The sequence below is a fragment of the Mirounga leonina genome, unplaced genomic scaffold (assembly GCF_011800145.1).
Source record: "Mirounga leonina isolate KUSES-001 unplaced genomic scaffold, KU_Mleo_1.0 Mir_454, whole genome shotgun sequence".
NCBI classification, from domain to species: Eukaryota; Metazoa; Chordata; class Mammalia; order Carnivora; family Phocidae; genus Mirounga; species Mirounga leonina.
In genome coordinates this window covers 16,151,549-16,170,752 of record NW_023270763.1, presented here as the reverse complement: position 1 = coordinate 16,170,752, position 19,204 = coordinate 16,151,549, and the positions used below count along the sequence as shown (strand labels likewise).

At 39.4% G+C, this 19,204-nt stretch overlaps 1 protein-coding gene and 1 pseudogene across 5 annotated transcripts in view; one reads left to right on the top strand and one right to left on the bottom strand.

Annotated features, from left to right (window-relative positions):
* The window catches only part of ITGAM (integrin subunit alpha M), a 55,527-nt gene that overhangs the window by 19,285 nt on the left and 17,038 nt on the right, over window positions 1-19,204 (top strand). For all 5 annotated transcript variants that reach the window (XM_034988799.1, XM_034988796.1, XM_034988797.1 and 2 more), the window contains 7 exons: window positions 1,883-2,013; window positions 2,459-2,604; window positions 3,320-3,473; window positions 4,512-4,662; window positions 5,308-5,381; window positions 12,427-12,556; window positions 12,841-12,983. In XM_034988799.1, coding sequence (XP_034844690.1) covers window positions 1,883-2,013; window positions 2,459-2,604; window positions 3,320-3,473; window positions 4,512-4,662; window positions 5,308-5,381; window positions 12,427-12,556; window positions 12,841-12,983 — 929 coding nt within the window. The remainder of the gene's footprint in view (window positions 1-1,882; window positions 2,014-2,458; window positions 2,605-3,319; window positions 3,474-4,511; window positions 4,663-5,307; window positions 5,382-12,426; window positions 12,557-12,840; window positions 12,984-19,204) is intronic.
* LOC117999224 lies at window positions 1,004-1,819 on the bottom strand (annotated as a pseudogene).

The window sequence follows — 19,204 nt, the reverse complement described above, 5'->3', positions numbered from 1 at the left end:
TCTCTTTATAGTTAGTTGCCTTCTCCCCCTCCATCCTAGCCCTTGGCACTCACTAATCTGTTCTCCATCACAATATAGTTTGTCTTTTCAAGAAAGCTACATAAATGGAATTATAACCTTTTGAGAGTGGCTTCTTTCACTAGCATAATGTATTTGCAATTCATCCATGTTGTTGTGTGTATCAGTAGTTCTTTCCATTTTCATTGCCAAATAGTATTCCATTGCATAGATTTACCACAGTCCCAGTCACAAGTTCATCTGTTCACACATTGAAAGATGTTTGGGTTGTTTCCAATGTTTGGCAATCATGAATAGAGTGGCTAGAAACTTTTCATTGCTACAGTAATCTTTCTAAATACAAAAAAGAACACCTCACCCCTTTTCTAAGAAAACTTCAGTGGCTTTCCACTGCCTAAGGTATAAAGTCAAACTTCTTGTTTTGGATAGAGAGGCCCTTCCCAACTTTCCTGTGCTTAATGACATAGGCTCATCTCCATCCTCATCACACAGATTTATCTTAGTAGTGCCATTTCCATCCCTCAATTCTGCAGAATTATTTTAGGTTCATTTCCTTTGTATCAGTCAGGGTTTTGACTGGAATAGATGGTACACCCCAGTTAGAATAATTTGGGAAGGGTTTATTTACAAAGGGACTAATTTTAAAGGTTTGATAGAGTCTTAGGGAACTACAGTAGATGATCCAGGAACCCAGGGCAAGCAGCAGCAGAACTGTTTCCACTCCTAGGCTGATTGGACAAGGAGAGGGAGAAGTAACCAGAATTCAGAAGAGGAGAGAGTTGTCAGGAGTGTGCCTCCTTGAAGGAGCACACAATGATCTTCCACTGAGGGTCACAGCTGGCTCAAAGCAACCTTCCCGGGAGGGAGTACAGGGAGAATACTCTGATCTCATTCTTTCCTCCCTCCAGTCTTCTGTTGAGGCTCCTACCTAATTGGGCAAATCCAAATAGAAATCAGGGGGCAAAGAAACCCAAAATGCATGTGGCCCATGTGGCTGACTTCCTGGGGTGCAGAGCAGATTGGAGGAGGGTAGAAAGTGGATTTGGGGCTGGGGACAGAAGGGAGGAGGACATCCAGCATATTGTTATATGTACTATTCATTTTTTTACTACAATATATTTCTTTCTTTGTATTTCTGGCAAATTATTTCTTATTCTCAGAGTTAGCTCTCATATCACTACTTTTCCTGACTTCCTTGGGCAGAATTAACCGAAATTCTCTATACTTCATCCATATTTCAAATTGTATGAAACAACATTCAAGTTTATTAAACAAATTTTAAAAAGTATTATAAAATGTTTAACTTTCATCAGCCTCAAGGTTTATTTTGCTCCCAAATTTTGCATATAATTGAACTTTTAAATATGCTAACACCTGCTGAATTGATTCCACTCCAGATTCAAAGGCATCAATTTCTTCCTGCAAATTTTTCTTTACTTCTCTGAGCATTTCTTGTGTTTATTCTTGTGAATGGCTAATGAAAACATCACCAGTTTGATAAGGTATCATTAAGCAGTAGTCATCTATCTGCAAGCATGATGTCCTTACAAGCATCTTCTGAATTTTGTAGTTGTTTCTTTTTTACTTCTATTTTCTTCCTTCAGTTACAGGATTCTCGTTGTATTCCATGAAAATTTGTTTATCTTTTATTGATCTTCAAAAGTAACATCGGTATTTTCTGGCAGATGCCTTCTTCTTGGTGGCTGTGATCTTGGGATTGTGTCCATGTTTTTATTAAGCTTGGAACATGGGTTGCATATTGTTTACCTTTTATTTTCACTGCTTAGCAGAGAGCTGACATGCAAAAAATGAACCCCAGTCTCAAGTACTTAATTAGTTCATGCTCTTTCTCTTGTTCCCCAAGAGTGCCCTCGGCAGGACAGTGATATTGCCTTCTTGATTGATGGCTCTGGTAGCATCATCCCGAATGACTTTCAGCGGATGAAGAACTTTGTCTCAACTGTGATGAATCGATTCAAGAAGTCCAAAACCTTGGTGAGGGCATATGGGTAGGTTAGAAAATAGCTCATATAATGCTGGCAAATACATGGCAACGAGGCCGCCACTTTCCCCTTTTACTTCTATTGCAGACATTGTCAAATTGCCAATTGATCATGGTTTTCTTTCATGATTCTCTTTCCTGCTCTGTCTGGATGCAGCCTCAGCTTCTTCCAGCCCTCTGTAAAGCAAGCAGCTCTGACTAATTGATAAGGGTTGGTATGGGAGATAAAACATATCATCTCGGGCTGAGTTCTAATACTTAGAAGTGGGAGCTGATGGCAGATCTCTGTCCTGGTGAGGCAGAAGGACTGGGGACAGTGTAGAATTTGGAGGGACTTGGAGACTGGAATGTTTCAAGATTTATGTAGGGCTTCCTGGGAGATGGGTAAGTGTGAGGAGGGTCACCTTCTCCAATGTAATGCCAGATGCCTGTTCCCAGTTTTCTTTGATGCAGTTCTCTGAAGACTTCCAGACTCATTTCACCTTCAATCAGTTCAAGGAAAACCCTGACCCAGAATTTCTGGTGAAATCAATAAGACAGCTGTACGGGAGGACACACACTGCCACAGGAATCCGCAAAGTAGTGTAAGCTCTCTGCTTAGGATGGAAGGAGGAGGTGATATTTTTTTGCTGGGATTCAAAGAATGAAGGGGATTGTTCAGACAGGGTTGGGGTGAAGGCCATGAGTAAAGGTGGAGGAGGGACTTTTCATGGTACACTCATGAAATACAAGTTGTGAGTAAAGGTAGGAGTGAAGGGGAGATGTGAGGGTAAGGTTAGAGGGAAGCTACAGAGATCATTTGAGGCCAGGTCACATAAGGCAACTGGAAAGTGAGTGGGGATCCACTGAATGTTTTAAGCAGTGAGAAGATGTCACCATATCTTGTTTTGGAAGTTCACTCTGGTGTGTGTGTGTGTGTGTGTGTGTGCAGAGGTGAGGGTGGAGGTTGGGACAAAAGTTCAGGAAGATGAGCTAGAGAGCTTTTGCATCAAACCAGGAAAGGTTTGTGAGGGTGCATTAAGCTTAAATTTTGTTTTAATTTAAGAGGAATAATAGCTAAATAAAAATCAGTCTATGCAAAAGTATATAAAGGCAGTGAGGATTTCCTTTCCTTCCACGCTTCTCCTTTCTCTTGCTGCCTTTCCAGGTCTTGGGGCAGCCACATCTCAGTGTTCATTCCAGGGGAGCTTGAACTCCTCTTAGCTGCATCTGTGTCTGTGACTGCTGACATTCCCTCCCTAGCATTAAGAGTATCTCTGTCTATTCACAGTTGACTTTTCTTTCCTCTTCCCTGGACAGAAGAGAACTGTTTCATAGCAGTAGTGGAGCCCGGGAGAATGCCCTGAAGATCCTAGTTGTCATCACAGATGGAGAAAAGTTTGGCGATCCCTTGGAATACAAGGATGTCATCCCTGAAGCAGACAGAGAGGGGATCATTCGCTATGTCATTGGGGTAGGAAATGTGGCTCTCTGGCCTGATGCTTCTGTGGAGCATTTCTGTTTGGATACACCCTTCCTTCAGTTTGAAAATATCCCTAAAACCAGGGTGGGCCAAGGGTCATTGCTAGCCCATATGGGCCTGTATCAGTTAACTATTGTTACAATGATGCTGTATAACTAATTATCTCAGAATTCAGTCTTTAAAACACTAAATGAGTCTGTAGTTCTGCGGGGCAATTTTTCTGGTTTTGACTGGCTCACTCGTACATCTGTATTCATTTGAAGGTTGGTTGGCAGCTCTGCTGATCTTGGCTGAACTCTCTCCATTTCTGAGGGTTGCCAGTTATGTCTGTTTGCTGGACTGGAATGGCTGGAACAAGTGGGGTAACTTGGTTCTTCTGCTCCCTGTGTTATCCTCCCATGGGCCAGCCTGGGCATATCCTCATGGTGAAGGCAGAGGAACAAAAGAGCAAATGGAAATGTTGCAAGCACTTTTTGAAACCTCTTTCTGCATCATGGATATTATGCTAATGGATATTATCAAGACACATGGCTGCACCCAGAGACATAAGCAGGGCAGATTACTCTGCTATGAGTAAGAGGATACAGCAAAGTTTTGGGGGAAAGGGCTTGGATACAGGAAAGGGTAAAGAATTGGGATCATCAGTGTAATCAAACTACCACAGTACCTTGTATGACATAGAGAAAGGTATCGTCATCGGTGCATGGCTTGACAAGTAGGAAACTGCTTCATATAGAGGAAAAGACTCCCTTTACTCTGGGGAAAGGTCAGCCCCACACATGTGCTGGGCATGGCACAGCAAAAGGACCAAAAGCTGGATTTTAGCTGCTAATTACTCCCTTGACAGAATGCCTCATGCAGTGCACAACCTGTTTTATTATACTTGGTGGCCCTGTCCCAGGGGCCTTCTGGTGCATTCTCTCATTTGACAGATACTGTTTCAGATTCTTTTCCTGCAGAATTTTCTTTGCTGGATGAGACTGCTAACCCCAGATGGTGTCTGATTTGGCCACTATTCCTTGGTAACAGGTGGGTGATGCTTTCAACACTCCAAAAAATCGCGAAGAGCTTAGTACCATTGCATCCAAGCCTCCTCGTGATCATGTGTTCCGGGTGAATAACTTTGAAGCTCTGAAGACCATTCAAAACCAGCTTCAGGAAAAGATCTTTGCAATTGAGGGTAAGCTAAGGTTCTGCATTCCCGCAGCAGCTCCAGAGGCAGCCCCTTACCCTCCAACATGCATTTCCCTTCTAGAAACTAGACCCTCCTAACCCTTGGTATCCTGACTCTCAGGATCAATTCAACTCTTTCTCTACTTCCTCTAGTTCCCAGCAGCTCTGGCCTCACTTGGTCATTTCCTTTGAAATCAAAGGATCTAGACTTTATCTTTACTTTGCAAGCCTTGGCTGTAGGCTGGAAAATTGGAGGGTAGGGGAGCCAAACCTCAGACAGTATTTCTCCAAGAATTTGGATATGTTGCCAGCATTTGTCTGTTTGATTCACTGCTGTATCTCCAGTGTCTAGAATAGTGCCTGGTACATAGAGGGTGCTCAATAAATGTTTACTGATTAAAAGAATTTAAAACACTGGGGGAAGGGTCAAATACAATCTGGATTTATGGTTTGTCTTAAAAAGTTGGAAGATTAGACTGCATTCCCATGTGGCAAAAACCAGTTGGAGCCAAATAGCCACCATCTCTTTAAAAGGGGTATATGCTTTCTAATTCAAATAGCTGCCATCTGAACCTCCTTTTGTCTGGTCACCATAGCATTTGAGTTCCAGTTCTTCTGCTTTCTTTAATGTAGAAGGCTCTCCTCCTCACAGGTACTCAGACAGGAAGTACCAGCTCCTTTGAGCATGAGATGTCTCAGGAAGGCTTCAGTGCTGCCATTACCGCTGTAAGTGGTCCTTCATTAAATTGGGATTGGGCAAGAGGAAGGAGAAGACGTGCAAGGGTTTGGGGGCTTTTATCTGCAATGAGTACTTGTTGGGAGGCACTTCTTTGATGGGGAGCAGTGGTCCCTTTTCTTTTCCTTATCAATCCTGTTTTTTTGTTGTTATTGTTGAGGATAGATGATATGGATATGGGTATATGGTATGATATCATACAGGTATACAACATAATGATTTGATACATGTATATATTGTGAAATGATCACTACAATAAGTCTAATTAATATTCATCCCTACATATGTTACAAAATTTTTTTTCTTGTGATGAAAACTTTAAGATTTATTTTCTTTTTTAAATTAAAAAAATTAAAAATCTCTTTATTTAAATTCAATTTAGTTAACATATACTGTATTATTAGTTTCAGAGGAAGAATTTAGTGATTCATCAGTTACATATAACACCCAGTGCTCATTACATCAAGTGCCCTCCTAATGCCCATCACTCAATTACCCCTTCCCCCCCACCTGCCCCCCAGCAACCCTCAGTTTGTTTCCTTAAGTTCAGTATCTCTTATGCTTTGCCTCCCTATTTTCATCTTATTTAATTTTTCCTTCCCTCCTTCCTTTCCCCTATGTTCATCTGTTTTATTTCTTAAACTCCACATGTGAGTGAAATCATATGGTATTTATCTTTCTCTGACTTATTTCACTTAGCATAATTCCCCACTAGTTCCATCTGCATCATTGCAAATGGTAAGATTTCATTCTTTTTTATGGCTGAGTAATATTCCATTGTATATGTATACCACATCTTCTTTATCCATTCATCTGTGGATGGACATCTGGGCTCTTTCCATATTTTGGCTATTGTGGACATTGCTGCTATAAACATTGGGGTGCATGTGCCCTTTCGAATCACGATGTTTGTATCCTTTGGGTAAATACCAAGTAGTGCAGTTGCTGGGTTGTAGGGTAGCTTTATTTTTCACTTTTTGAGGAATCCCCATACTGTTTTCCAGAGTGGCTGCACCAGTTTGCATTCCCACCCACACTCTTTCTCCACATCCTTGCCAATATTTGTTGTTTCCTGAGTTGTTCATTTTAGCCATTCTGACTGGTGTGAGGTGATATCTCGTTGTGGTTTTGATTTGTATTTCCCTGATGCCCAGTGATGTTGAGCATTTTTTCATGTTCTGTTAGCCATCTGGATGTCTTCTTTGGAAAAGTGTCTATTCATGCCTTCTGCCCATTTCTTGATTGGATTTTTGTTTTTTGGGTGTTGAGTTTCATAAGTTCTTTATAGATCTTGGATACTAGCCCTTTATTTGATAAGATATTTGCAAATATCTTCTCCCATTCTATAGGTTGCCTTTTAGTTTTGTTGATTGTTTCCTTTGCTGTGCAAAAGCTTTTCATTTTGATGAGGTCCCAAGAGTTCATCTTTGCTTTTGTTTCTCTTGCCTTTGGAGACATGTCTAACAGGAAGTTGCTGTGACTGAGGTCAAAGAGGTTGCTGCCTGTGTTCTCCTCTAGGATTTTGATGCATTCCTGTTTCACATTTAGGTCTTTCATCCATTTTGAATTTATTTTTGTGTATGGTATAGGAAAGTGGTTCAGTTTCATTCTTCTGCATGTTACTGTCCAGTTTTCCCAATACCATTTGTAGAAGACACTGTCTCTTTCCATTGGATATTCTTTCCTGCTTTGTCAAAGATTATTTGACCTTGAGGGTCCATTTCTGGGTTCTCTATTCTGTTCCATTGATCTATGTGTCTGTTTTTGTACCAGTACCATACTGTCTTGATGATTACAGCTTTGTAATATAGCTGGAAGTCTGGATTGTGATGCCTCTAGCTTTGGTTTTCTTTTTCAGTATTTCTTTGGCTATTCAGGGTCTTTTCTGGTTCCATACAAATTTTTGGGTCATTTGTTCCAGCTCTGTGAAAAAAGTTGATGGTATTTTGATAGTGATTGCATTAAATGTGTAGATTGCTCTAGGTAGCATGGACATTTTAACAATATTTGTTTTCCTGATCCATGAGCATGGAATGTTTTTCCACTTCTTTGTGCCTTCTTCAATTTCTTTCATAAATGTTCTAGTTTTTCCAAAGTACAGATCCTTTACCTCTTTGGTTAGGTTTATTCTGAGGTATCTTATGGTTTTTGGTGCAATTGTAAATGGGACTGATTCCTTGATTTCTTTTTCTTCTGCCTCATTGTTAGTGTATAGAAATGCAAATTACTGCTGTGCATTGATTTTATATCCTGCAACTTTGCTGAATTCCTATATCAGTTCTAGCACTTTTTGGTGGAGTCTTTTGGGTTTTCTGCATAGAATATCATGTTGTCTGCGAGGAGTGAAATTTTGACTTCTTTGCTGATTCGGATGCTTTTTATTTCTTTTTGTTATCTGATCACTGAGACTAGGTCTTCCAGTACTATGTTGAACAACAGTGGTGAGAGTGGTCATGCCTGTCATGTTCCTGACCTTAGGGAAAAAGCTCTCAGTTTTTCCTTGTTGAGGATGATATTCACTGTGGATCTTTCACATATGGCTTTTATGATATTGAGGAATGTTCCCTTTATCCCTAAAGGGTGGAGAATTTTAATCAAGAAAGGATGCTGAATTTTATCAAAGGTTTTTTGCATCAGTTGAGAGGATCTTATGGTTCTTGTCCTTTCTTTTATTATTGTGGTGTATCACATTGATTGATTTGTGGATGTTGAACCACCCTTGCAGCTCAGTAATAAATCCCACTTGGTCATAGTGAATAATCCTTTTATTTTATTTTATTTTTAAAAGATTTTATTTATTCATTTGACAGAGAGAGAGACAACGGGAGAGGGAACACAAGTAGGGGGAGACGGAGAGGGAGAAGCAGGCTTCCTGGGGAGCAGGGAGCCTGATGCAGGACTTGATCCCAGGACCCTGGGATCATACCTGAACCAAAGGCAGCCACTTAACCAATTGAGCCACCCAGGCACCCCATGAATAATCCTTTTAATGTACTGTTGGATCCTATTAGCTAGTATCTTGGTGAGAATTTTTGCATCCATGTTCATCAGGGATTTTGGTCTGTAATTCTCCTTTTTGGTGGGGTCTTTGTCTGGTTTTGGGATGAAGGTAATGCTGGCCTCATAAAATGGGTTTGAAGTTTTCCTTCCTTTTCTATTTTATGAAAGAGCTTCAGAAGAAAAGGTATTAATTCTTCTTTAAATATTTGGTAGAATTCCCCTGGGAAGCCATCTGGCCCTGGACTCTTGTTTGTTGGGAGATTTTTGATTATTGCTTCAACTTCCTTGCTGATTATGGGTCTCTTCACATTTTCCATTTCTTCCTGTTTCAGTTTTGGTAGTTTATGTTTCTAGGAATGCATCCATTTCTTCCAAATTGCCTAATTTGTTGGCAATAGTTGCTCATAATATATTCTTATAACTGTTTGTGTTTCTTCGGTGTTGGTTGTGATCTTTCCTCTTTCATTAATGATTTTATTTATTTGGGTCTTTTCTCTTTTCTTTTTGATAAGTTGGCTAGGGGTTTATCAATCTTAATTCTTTCAAAGAACTAGCTCCTAGTGGATTGGTTCTACTCCTTTTTTTTTTAATTATATCATTGATTTTTGCTCTAATTTTTATTATTTCTCTTCTCCTGCTGGATTTAGGCTTTATTTGCTGTTCTTTTCCCAACTCCTTTAGGTGTAATGTTAGCTTGTGTATTTGAGACTTTTCTTGTTTCATGAGGAAGGTCTCTATTGATAGATACTGCATCCCAAAGCTTCTGAACTGTCATGTTTTCATTTTCACTTAGTTCCATGCATTTTTTCAAAATTCTTTAATTTCCTTGTTGATCCATTCATTCTTTAGTATGATGATTTTTTAATCTCCATATATTTGTGTTCCTTCCCAAGTTTTTCTTGTGGTTTACTTCAAATTTTAAAGCATTGTGCTCTGAAAATATACATGGTATAATCTCAGTCTTTTTGTACCAGTTGAGACCAGATTTGTGACCCAGGATGTGATCTATTCTGGAGAAAGTTTCATGTGCACTCAAGAAGAATGTGTATTCTGCTGCTTTAGGATGCAATGCTCTGAATATATCTGTGAAGTCCATCTGGTCCAGTGTGTCATTCAAAGCCCTTGTTTACTTGTTGATCTTCTGCTTAGATGATCTGTCCATTGCTGTCAGTGGGGTATTAACATCTGCTACTATTACTGTATTATTATCAATGTGTTTCTTTAATTTTGTTATTAATTGGTGTATATAGTTGGCTGATCCCAAGTTCAGAGCATAAATATTTACAGTTGTTAGATATTCCTGTTGTATAGACCCTTTTATTATGGAACAGTGTCCTTCTTCATCTCTCATTACAGTCTTTGGTTTAAAATCTAGTTTGTCTGATATAAGGATTGCTACCCCAGTTTTCTTTTGATGTCCATTTGGATAATAGATGCTTCTCTACCCCTCACTTTCAATCTGGAGGTGTCTTTGGGTTTAAAATGAGTCTTTTGTGGGGCGCCTGGGTGGCTCAGTTGGTTAAGCGACTGCCTTCGGCTCAGGTCATGATCCTGGAGTCCCGGGATCGAGTCCTGCATCGGGCTCCCTGCTCGGCAGGGAGTCTGCTTCTCCCTCGGACCCTCCCCCCTCTCATGTGCTCTCTTTCTCATTCTCTCTGTCTCAAATAAATAAATAAAATCTTTAAAAAAAAATAAATAAAATGAGTCTTTTTAAGTGGCATATCGATGGGTCTTGTTTTCTTTTTTTTTTTCTTTTTAAAAAAAAATTTTTTTTTAAAGATTTTATTTATTTATTTGAGAGAGAGAATGAGAGAGAAAGAGCACATGAGAGGGGGGAGGGTCAGAGGGAGAAGCAGACTCCCTGCCGAGCAGGGAGCCCGATGCGGGACTCGATCCTGGGACTGCAGGATCATGACCTGAGCCGAAGGCAGTCGCTTAACCAACTGAGCCACCCAGGCGCCCGGGTCTTGTTTTCTTTAATCCAGTGTGATACCCTGTGTCTTTTGATTGGAGCATTTAGTCAATTTACATTCAGATTAATTATTGAAAGATATGCATTTAGTGCTGTTGTATTACCTGTAAAGTTGCTGTTTCTGTAGATTGTCTCTGTTCCTTTCTGGTCTTTGTTACTATTGGGCTCTCTCTTCACTCAGAGGATCCCCTTTAATATTTCTTGCAGGGTTGGTTTAGTGTTCACAAATTCCTTTAGTTTTTGTTTGTTCTGAAACTCTTTATTTCTCCTTCCATTCTGAATGACAGCCTTGCTAGATAAAGTATTCTTGGCTACATATTTTTCCCATTTAACACGTTGAATATGTCATGCCAGTCCTTTTTGGCCTGCCCTGTATGTCTCTGGACACATCTGATGACAGCCTGATGTTTCTACCCTTGGAGGTTAGGGACCTCTTGTTCCGAGCTGCTTTCAGGATTTTCTGTCTATCTCTGACATTTGCAAGCTTCATTATTATATGCCGAGGTGTTGACCTATTTTTATTGATTTTAAGGGGGTTCTCTGTGCCTCCTGGACTTGAATGCCTGTTTCCTTCTCCAGATTAGGGGAGTTATCAGCTGTAATTTGTTCAAATAAACCTTCTGCCCCTCTCTCCTGCTCATCTTCTGGGACCCCTATTATCCAGCTATTACTTCACTTTATGGAACTGCTGAGTTCTCTAAGTCCCCCTTTGTTATTCAGTAGTTCTCACTCTCTCTTTAAAGATTTTATTTATTTATTTGACAGAGAGAGAGAGAGAGAGTACAAGCGGGGGGTTGGAGGGCAACAGGCAGAGGGAGAGCAGGCTCCCTGCTGAGCAGGGAGCCCAATGCGGGACTTAATCCCAGGACCCTGGGATCATGATCTGAACCGAAGGCAGATGCTTAACCGACTGAGACATCCACGCACCCTCTTTCTATGTTCTTTTCAGTTTCCTTATTTTCCATCATTTTATCTTCTATATCACTGAGTTGCTCTTCTGCCTCATTCATTCTCATTTTTATAGCCTCCTTTTGGGACTGCTTCTTGGTAATATTTATTTTCTTAGCAACTTTCAAATATACATTACAGTTTTATTAACTATACTCACTATGCTTTATATTACATCCCTCCCTGCATTTATTTATTTAATAACTGGAAATTTGTACCTGTTGACTACCATCACCCATTTTGCTTACCTTCCCAACCCATTCATTGACTTTTGCAACCACCAATCTGTTCTCTACATCTATATAATTCAGTTTTGTTTTGTTTTTAAATTCCACATATAAGTGAGATCATATCCTATTTGTCTTTCTCTGACTTATTTCGCTTAGCAAAATGCCTTCAAGGTCGGTCCATACATGTTGTCACAAATGGCAGGATTTCCTTCTTCTTTTTTTTTTTTTAGGATTTCCTTCTTTTTTATGGCCAAATAATATTCCATTGTGTTATATATCACATTTTCTTTATTCATGCATTGATGTTTCCACTTAGATTATTTCCATATCTTGGCTATTGTTAAAAAAAAATTTTTTTTCATCGTTTTATTTTGAAACAGAGAGTGAGAGCGAGTGGGTGTGAGTGGGGGGAGGGGCAGAGCCAGAGGGAGAGAGAGAATCTCAAGCAAACTCCATGCTCAGCATGGAGCCAAACATGGGGCTCAATCCCACAACCTCAAGACCATGACCTGAGCTGAAATCAAGAGTTGGATGACCAACTGACTGAGCCACCCAGGTGCCCTTATGTTGTGGCTATTGTAAATAATGCTTCATGAACTTGGGAGTGTAGATATCTTTTGAGTTAGTGTTTTCATTTAATTTGGATAAATCCTCAGAAGTAGGATTGTTGGATAATAATGGTAATTCTATTTTAAAATATTTGAGGAACCTCATTCTGTTTTCCACAGTGGCTGCCCAAATTTCTTTGGCTATTTGGGGTCTTTTGTAGTTCCATACAAATTTTAGGATTGTTTGTTATATTTCTGTGAAGAACACTATTGGAATTTTGATAAAGATTGCACTGAAGTTGCAGGCTGCTCAATCTTGTTCTACCCTGTTTTCCAGAATGGTCTCTTGCTAGGTGCTGTGGGGAGCTTTGACTGGGCTGGTGGAGCCTTTCTTCATGTGTCAAAGAATAAATTTACCTTCATCAACACAACCAGGGTAGATTCAGACATGAACGATGCTTACTTGGGTAAGTGGAAAGGGTAGGGTAACTTTAAGAAGGGGTCAGGATATGCTATAACTCAAAACGTATATATCATTGGATTTTTCGTGGGCCCTTGGAATAACTTTAAAGACAGAAATTTCAAAATTTCCATTTAATTATGTTAACAAAGGGGAATATTGTGCAGGGTCCAGTTATCCCCACCTACTAAGCATGGGGCCACTGCATTGCCCCTACTCAAGGGATAGGTCTCTCAGAGGGGGCAGGGCCTGTGAAGGAAAGCACTTACCTTCTCAGATCACCATCTTCAGGTTATGCTGCTGAAGTCATCTTGAGGAGCAGGGTACAAAACCTGGTTCTTGGGGCACCTCGATATCAGCACACTGGCCTGGTGGTGATGTTCAGAGAGAATGCTGGTACCTGGGAGACCAACACTGTTATCAAGGGCAGCCAGGTAAGTGCAGAGAATGTGGAGCACAAATGTGCAAACAGAGGCACCCTGGGGGCTGAGATTCCAGGATGGACATCACCAGGTGCCATGTGTGTCAGAGTTTTGTAAAGGAGGTTTCAGAGGGCTTTGAGCTGGAAAGTCACAGGAATAAGCTTTGCATTTGAGAATGTTGTGTCCTCACTTTTCTTTTTTTAGAGAGAGAGTGTGAGTGGGGGGACAGGGGCACAGAAGGAGGGATTTTTTTTTTAAATAAAAAAAAAAGGTCCAGGGGGCACCTGGGTGGCTCAGTTGGTTAAGCATCTGCCTTCAGCTCAGGTCATGATCTCAGAGTCCTGGGATTGAGCCCCATGTCAGGCTCCCTGCTCAGCAGGGAGTCTGCTTCTCCCTCTGCCTCCCCCCTCCACCCACTCATGCTCTCACTCACTCTGTCTCTCAAATAAATAAATAAAACCTAAAAAAAAGTCTAACTAACATCACACTAAAAAACAAGAGAATTTCCCCCCTAAAATTGGAAATAAAACAAGAATATTCACTTTCATAAAGAAAGAAAGAAAAGAAGAAAAATAACAGAAAAGAAAAAGAATATAAAATAAGACTAAATCAGAGGGAGACAAACCATAAGTGACTCTTTTTTTTTTTTTTTTTTAGGGGAAACAGACCATAAGTGACTCTTAAGTATAGGAAACAAACAGGGTTGCTGAAGGGGAGGTGGGTGGGGGGTTGGGTAACTGGGTGATGGGCATTAAGGAGGTCACTTGATGTAATGAGCACTGGGTGTTATATGCAACTGATGAATCACTAAACTCTACCTCTGAAACTAATAATGCACTATATGTTAATTAATTGATTTTAAATAGAAAAATGAGAATGAGAGAAAAAAAATAATATTCATTTTCACCACTCCTATTTAACATCATACTGGAAGATGTAGCCAGTGCAGTAAGTCAAGAAAAAGAGGGAGAAAAGCATAGAGTGGAAAGGAAGAGATAAAACTGTCTCATTTGCAGATTACATGTTGCATGGAAAATCTCAAAGAATCTACGAGAAAGCTATTATAACCAATAAGTTATTTCAGTAAGTTCTCAGGATACAAGCTCAATATATAAAAATCAGTTGTATTTCTATACTAGCAATGAACATTTGGAAATTTAAATGAAAGAAGTCTACAATAGCCAAAATATGGAAAGAGCCCAGGTGTCCAGTGACAGATGAATAGATAAAGATGTGGCACACACACACACAATATGGAATATTACTGAGCCATCAAAAAGAATGAAATCTTGCCATTTGTAATGACATGGATGGAACTAGAAGTTATCATGCTAAGCAAAATAAGTCAGTCAGAGAAAGACAAATACCATATGATTTCACTCACATATAGAATTTAAGAAACAGGGCGCCTGGGTGGCTCAGTCGTTAAGCGTCTGCCTTCGGCTCAGGTCATGATCCCAGGGTCCTGGGATCGAGCCCCACATTGGGCTCCCTGCTCGGTGGGAAGCCTGCTTCTCCCTCTCCTACTCCCCCTGCTTGTGTTCCCTCTCTCCTCGTCTCTCTCTCTGTCAAATAAATAAAATCTTAAAAAAAAAAAAAGAATTTAAGAAACAAATGAGATGTACACAGGGGAAGGAAAGGAAAAATAAGATGAAAACAGAGAGCAAGGGAAATCTTAAGAGACCCTTAACTCTAGGAAACAAATGAGTTGCTGGAGGGGAGGTGGGTGGGGGGATGGGATAACTGGATGATGGGCATTAAGGAGGGCACTTGGTGGGGCTCCTGGGTGGCTCAGATGGTTAAGTGTCTGCCTTCGGCTCAGGTCATGATCCTGGGATTGAGCCCTGCATCGGGGTCCCTGCTCAGTGGGAAGCCTGCTTCTCCCTCTCCCACTCCCCCTGCTTGTGTTCCCTCTCTCCCTGTGTCTCTCTCTGTCAAATAAATAAATACAAATCTTAAAAAAAAAAAAAAGGAGGGGGGCGCCTGGGTAGCTCAGTTGTTAAGCGTCTGCCTTCGGCTCAGGTCATGGTCCCGGGTCCTGGGATCGAGCCCCGCATCAGGCTACCTGCTCAGTGGGAGGTCTGCTTCTCCCTCTCCCACCCCACCTGCTTGTGTTCCCTCGCTTGCTGTCTGTCTCTGTCAAATAAATAAATAAAATCTTAAAAAAAAAAAAAAAGGAGGGCACTTGATGTAATGAGCACTGGGTGTTATATGCAACTGATGAATCACTAAATTCTACCCCTGAAACTAATAATACACTATATGTTAACTAAATTGAATTTAAATAAAAATTAAAAAAAAGAAGAAAGAAGGGAAAAAGAGGAAAACAAATACCATTTACAATAGCACCAAAGACGATGAAATACTTAGATATAATTTAACAAAATGTGTATGATTTCTGTATGCTGAAAGCTATGAAAACACCAGTTAGAGAAATCAGAGCCCTAAATAAATTGAGAGATATACTGTGTTCATGGACTGGAAGACTCAGTATTGTTGAGAATAATGAATCATGGAACACTATATCAAAAACTAATGATGTACTGTATGGTGACTAACATAAAAAAAAAAGATGTCAATTCTCCCCAGGCTGATCTATATATTCAACATAATCCCAGTCAAAATCCTAGATGTTTATTTTGTAGAATTGGCAAGTTGATTCTAAGATTTATATGGAAAATCAAAGAAAGTTGCATATCCAACAGTTTGAAAAGAAGCTAAACAAATATCATTAGGTATTTAGTGGAGAATTCATACACTACCTGATTTTAGACTTACTATAAAGTTATAGTAATCAGGACAGTGTGGTTTTGGCAAAAAGATAGACATGAAGATCAGTGGAACAGAATAGGTCTGGAACAGACTGACATACATAGTCAATTTATTTTATTTTATTTATTTAATTTTTTTCTTTCCTGAATACTTTTTTATTATGTTATGTTAGTCACCATACAGTACATCATTAGTTTTTGATGTAGTGTTCCATGATTCATTGTTTATGTATAAAGACCTTTCAGTGGAGACTTCAATGGAACAATTAGACATCCATACTAAAAAACAAAACAAAACAAAACCTCTACCCATATCTTGTATCATATTAAGATTAATTCAAAATAGACCATGGAGCTGAATGTAAAGTCTAAAATACAATACTTGTGGAAGAAAACATCCGAGAAAAATCTCTGTGACCTTGTGTTAGGCAAAGCGTTCTTAGCTATAACACTAAAAGCATGGTCCATAAGGGAAAAACTGATAAATAAGACTTCATCAAAATGAAAAGTTTTTGCTCTATGAAAGACACTATTGAGAGAATGAACAGACAAGCTACAGGTTGGGACAAAATATTTGCAAATTTTCCTCCTTTTTAAAAAGTATATAGCCGACAAAAGACTTATACCCAGAATATATAAAGGATTCTTAAAAACTCAACAAGAAACAATCCATTTAAGAAGTAAGCTAAATATTTTAACAGACACTTCACCAAAGAAGATACACGGATGGCAAATAAGCACATGAAAACATCCTCCATGTCATTAATCATTACAGAAAGGCAAATTAAAACCACTACTAGATACTACTACATAGCTATTAGAATGATTAACATAAAGAAATAAAGTGGTAATATCAAGTACTGGCAAGGATGTGTGACAACTAAAACTCTCATACATTGCTGTCTGAATGAAAAATGGCATGCCTACTTTGGAAACAGTTTGTCAATATCTTATGAAATTCAATATGCAGTTGCCATACCAGCAATCCCACTTTTAGGTATTTACTTAGGAGAAACAAAAACAGATGTTCACATTGAAAACCTTCATGTGACTATTTCTAGTGGTTCTATTCATAATTGCTAAAAACTAGAAACAATCCAAGTGTCCCTCAACTGGGGAATGAATAAACAAACTGTGGTACATCCATACAGTGGAATATCAGAAATATTGGAAATAAAAAGGAATGGACTACTTATATACATAACAACCTGACTGAATCTTAAATGCATTATTCTGGATGAAAGGAGCCAGACATGAAAGGCTACATACTATATAATCCCATTTATATAAGATTCCGGAAAAAGAAAAAATATAGGGACAGAAAACAGATCAGTGGTTGCCAGGGCTTGGTGTTTGAGGGAAGAGGTTGATTACATCAGGGCATAAGGGAATATTTTGGGAATGATGAAACTTATATCTTGATCATTGGTGGTGGTTACATAACTTTGTGTGTTTGTCAAAACACAAAACTGTACTAAAAAGGCTGAATTTTATTGTATGTAAATTATACCCTAATCAACTTGACCTAAAGATCAAAAAATTCTACTGACTTTAGGTTAAGGCTTAAATGCCTTTTAAAAAAATTTTTTTTATTTTATTATGTTATGTTAGTCACCATACAATACATCATTAGTTTTTGATGTAGTGATCCACGATTCATTGTTTTCATATAACACCCAGTGCTCCATGCAGTACATGCCCTCCTTTTTAAAAAATTTTTATTTTATTATGTTATGTTAGTCACCATACAATACATCATTAGTTTTTGGTGTAGTGATCCACGATTCATTGTTTTTGTATAATACCCAGTGCTCCATGCAGTACATGCCCTTCTTAATACCCATCACCGGGCTAACCCATCCCTCTACCCCCTCCCCTCTAAAACCCTCAGTTTGTTTCTCGGAGTCCATAGTCTCTCATGGTTCATCTCTCCCTCCGATTCCCCCCCCTTCATTTTTCCCTTCCTTCTCCTAATGTCCTTCATGCTATTCCTTATGTTCCACAAATAAGTGAAACCATATGATAATTGACTTTCTCTGCTTATTTCACTTAGCATAATCTCCTCCAGTCCCATCCATGTTGATGTAAAAGTTGGGTATTCATCCTTTCTGATGGCTGAGTAATACTCCATTGTATATATGGACCACATCTTCTTTATCCACTCATCTGTTGAAGGGCATCTCTGCTCTTTCCACAGTTTGGCTATTGCGGACATTGCTGCTATGAACATTGGGGAGCATATGTCTCTTCTTTTCACTACATCTGAGTCTTTGGAGTAAATACCCAGGAGTGCAATTGCTGGGTCATAGCGTAGCTCTATTGTTAACTTTTTGAGGAACCTCCACACTGTTTTCCAAAGTGGCTGTACCAACTTGCATTCCCACCAACAGTGTAAGAGGGTTCCCCTTTCTGCACAACCTCTCCAACATTTGTTGTTTCTTTCCCTGACCATTTTTGCCATTCTAACTGGTGTAAGGTGATATCTCAATGTGGTTTTGATTTGAATTTCCCTGATCGCTAATGATGAGCATTTTTTCACGTGTCTGTTAGCCATTTGTATGTCTTCTTCAGAGAAGTGTCTGTTCATATCTTCTGCCCACTTTTTGAGTTGATTATTTGTTTTTTGGGTGTTGAGTTTGACAAGTTCTTTATAGATTGTGGATACCAGCCCTTTATCTGTAGTGTCATTTGCAAATATCTTCTCCCATTCTGTGGGTTGCCTCTTTGTTTTGTTGACTGTTTCCTTTGCTGTGCAGAAGCTTTTTATCTTGATGAAGTCCCAAAAGTTCATTTTTGCTTTTGTTTCACTAGCCTTTGGAGATGTATCTTGAAAGAAGTTGCTGTGGGCGATGTCAAAGAGGTTACTGCCTATGTTCTCCTCTAGGATTTTGATGGATTCCTGTCTCACATTGAGATCTTTCATACATTTTGAGTTTATCTTTGTGTATGATGTTAGAGAATGGTCAAGTTTCATTCTTCTGCATGTGGCTGTCCAATTTTCCCGGCACTATTTATTGAAGAGACTGTCTTTTTTCCATTGCATATTTTTTCCTGCTTTGTCAAAGATTATTTGACCATAGACTTGAGGGTCCATATCTGGGCTCTCTATTCTGTTCCATTGGTCTATATGTCTGTTTTTGTGCCAGTACCATGCTGTCTTGGTGATCACTCCTTTGTAATAATCGTTCGACTACAACCAAGGAAATAGAAAAAATTATTAGAAATTATTATCAACAACTATATGCCAATAAACTGAGCAACCTGGAAGAAATGGATGCCTTCCTGGAAACCTATAAAATACCAAGACTGAAACAGGAAGATATTGACAACCTGAATAGGCCAATAACCAGTAACGAGATTGAAGCAGTGATCAAAAACCTCCCAAAAAACAAGAGTCCAGGGCCTGATGGATTCCCTGGGGAATTCTACCAAACATTCAAAGAAGAAATAATACCTGTTTTC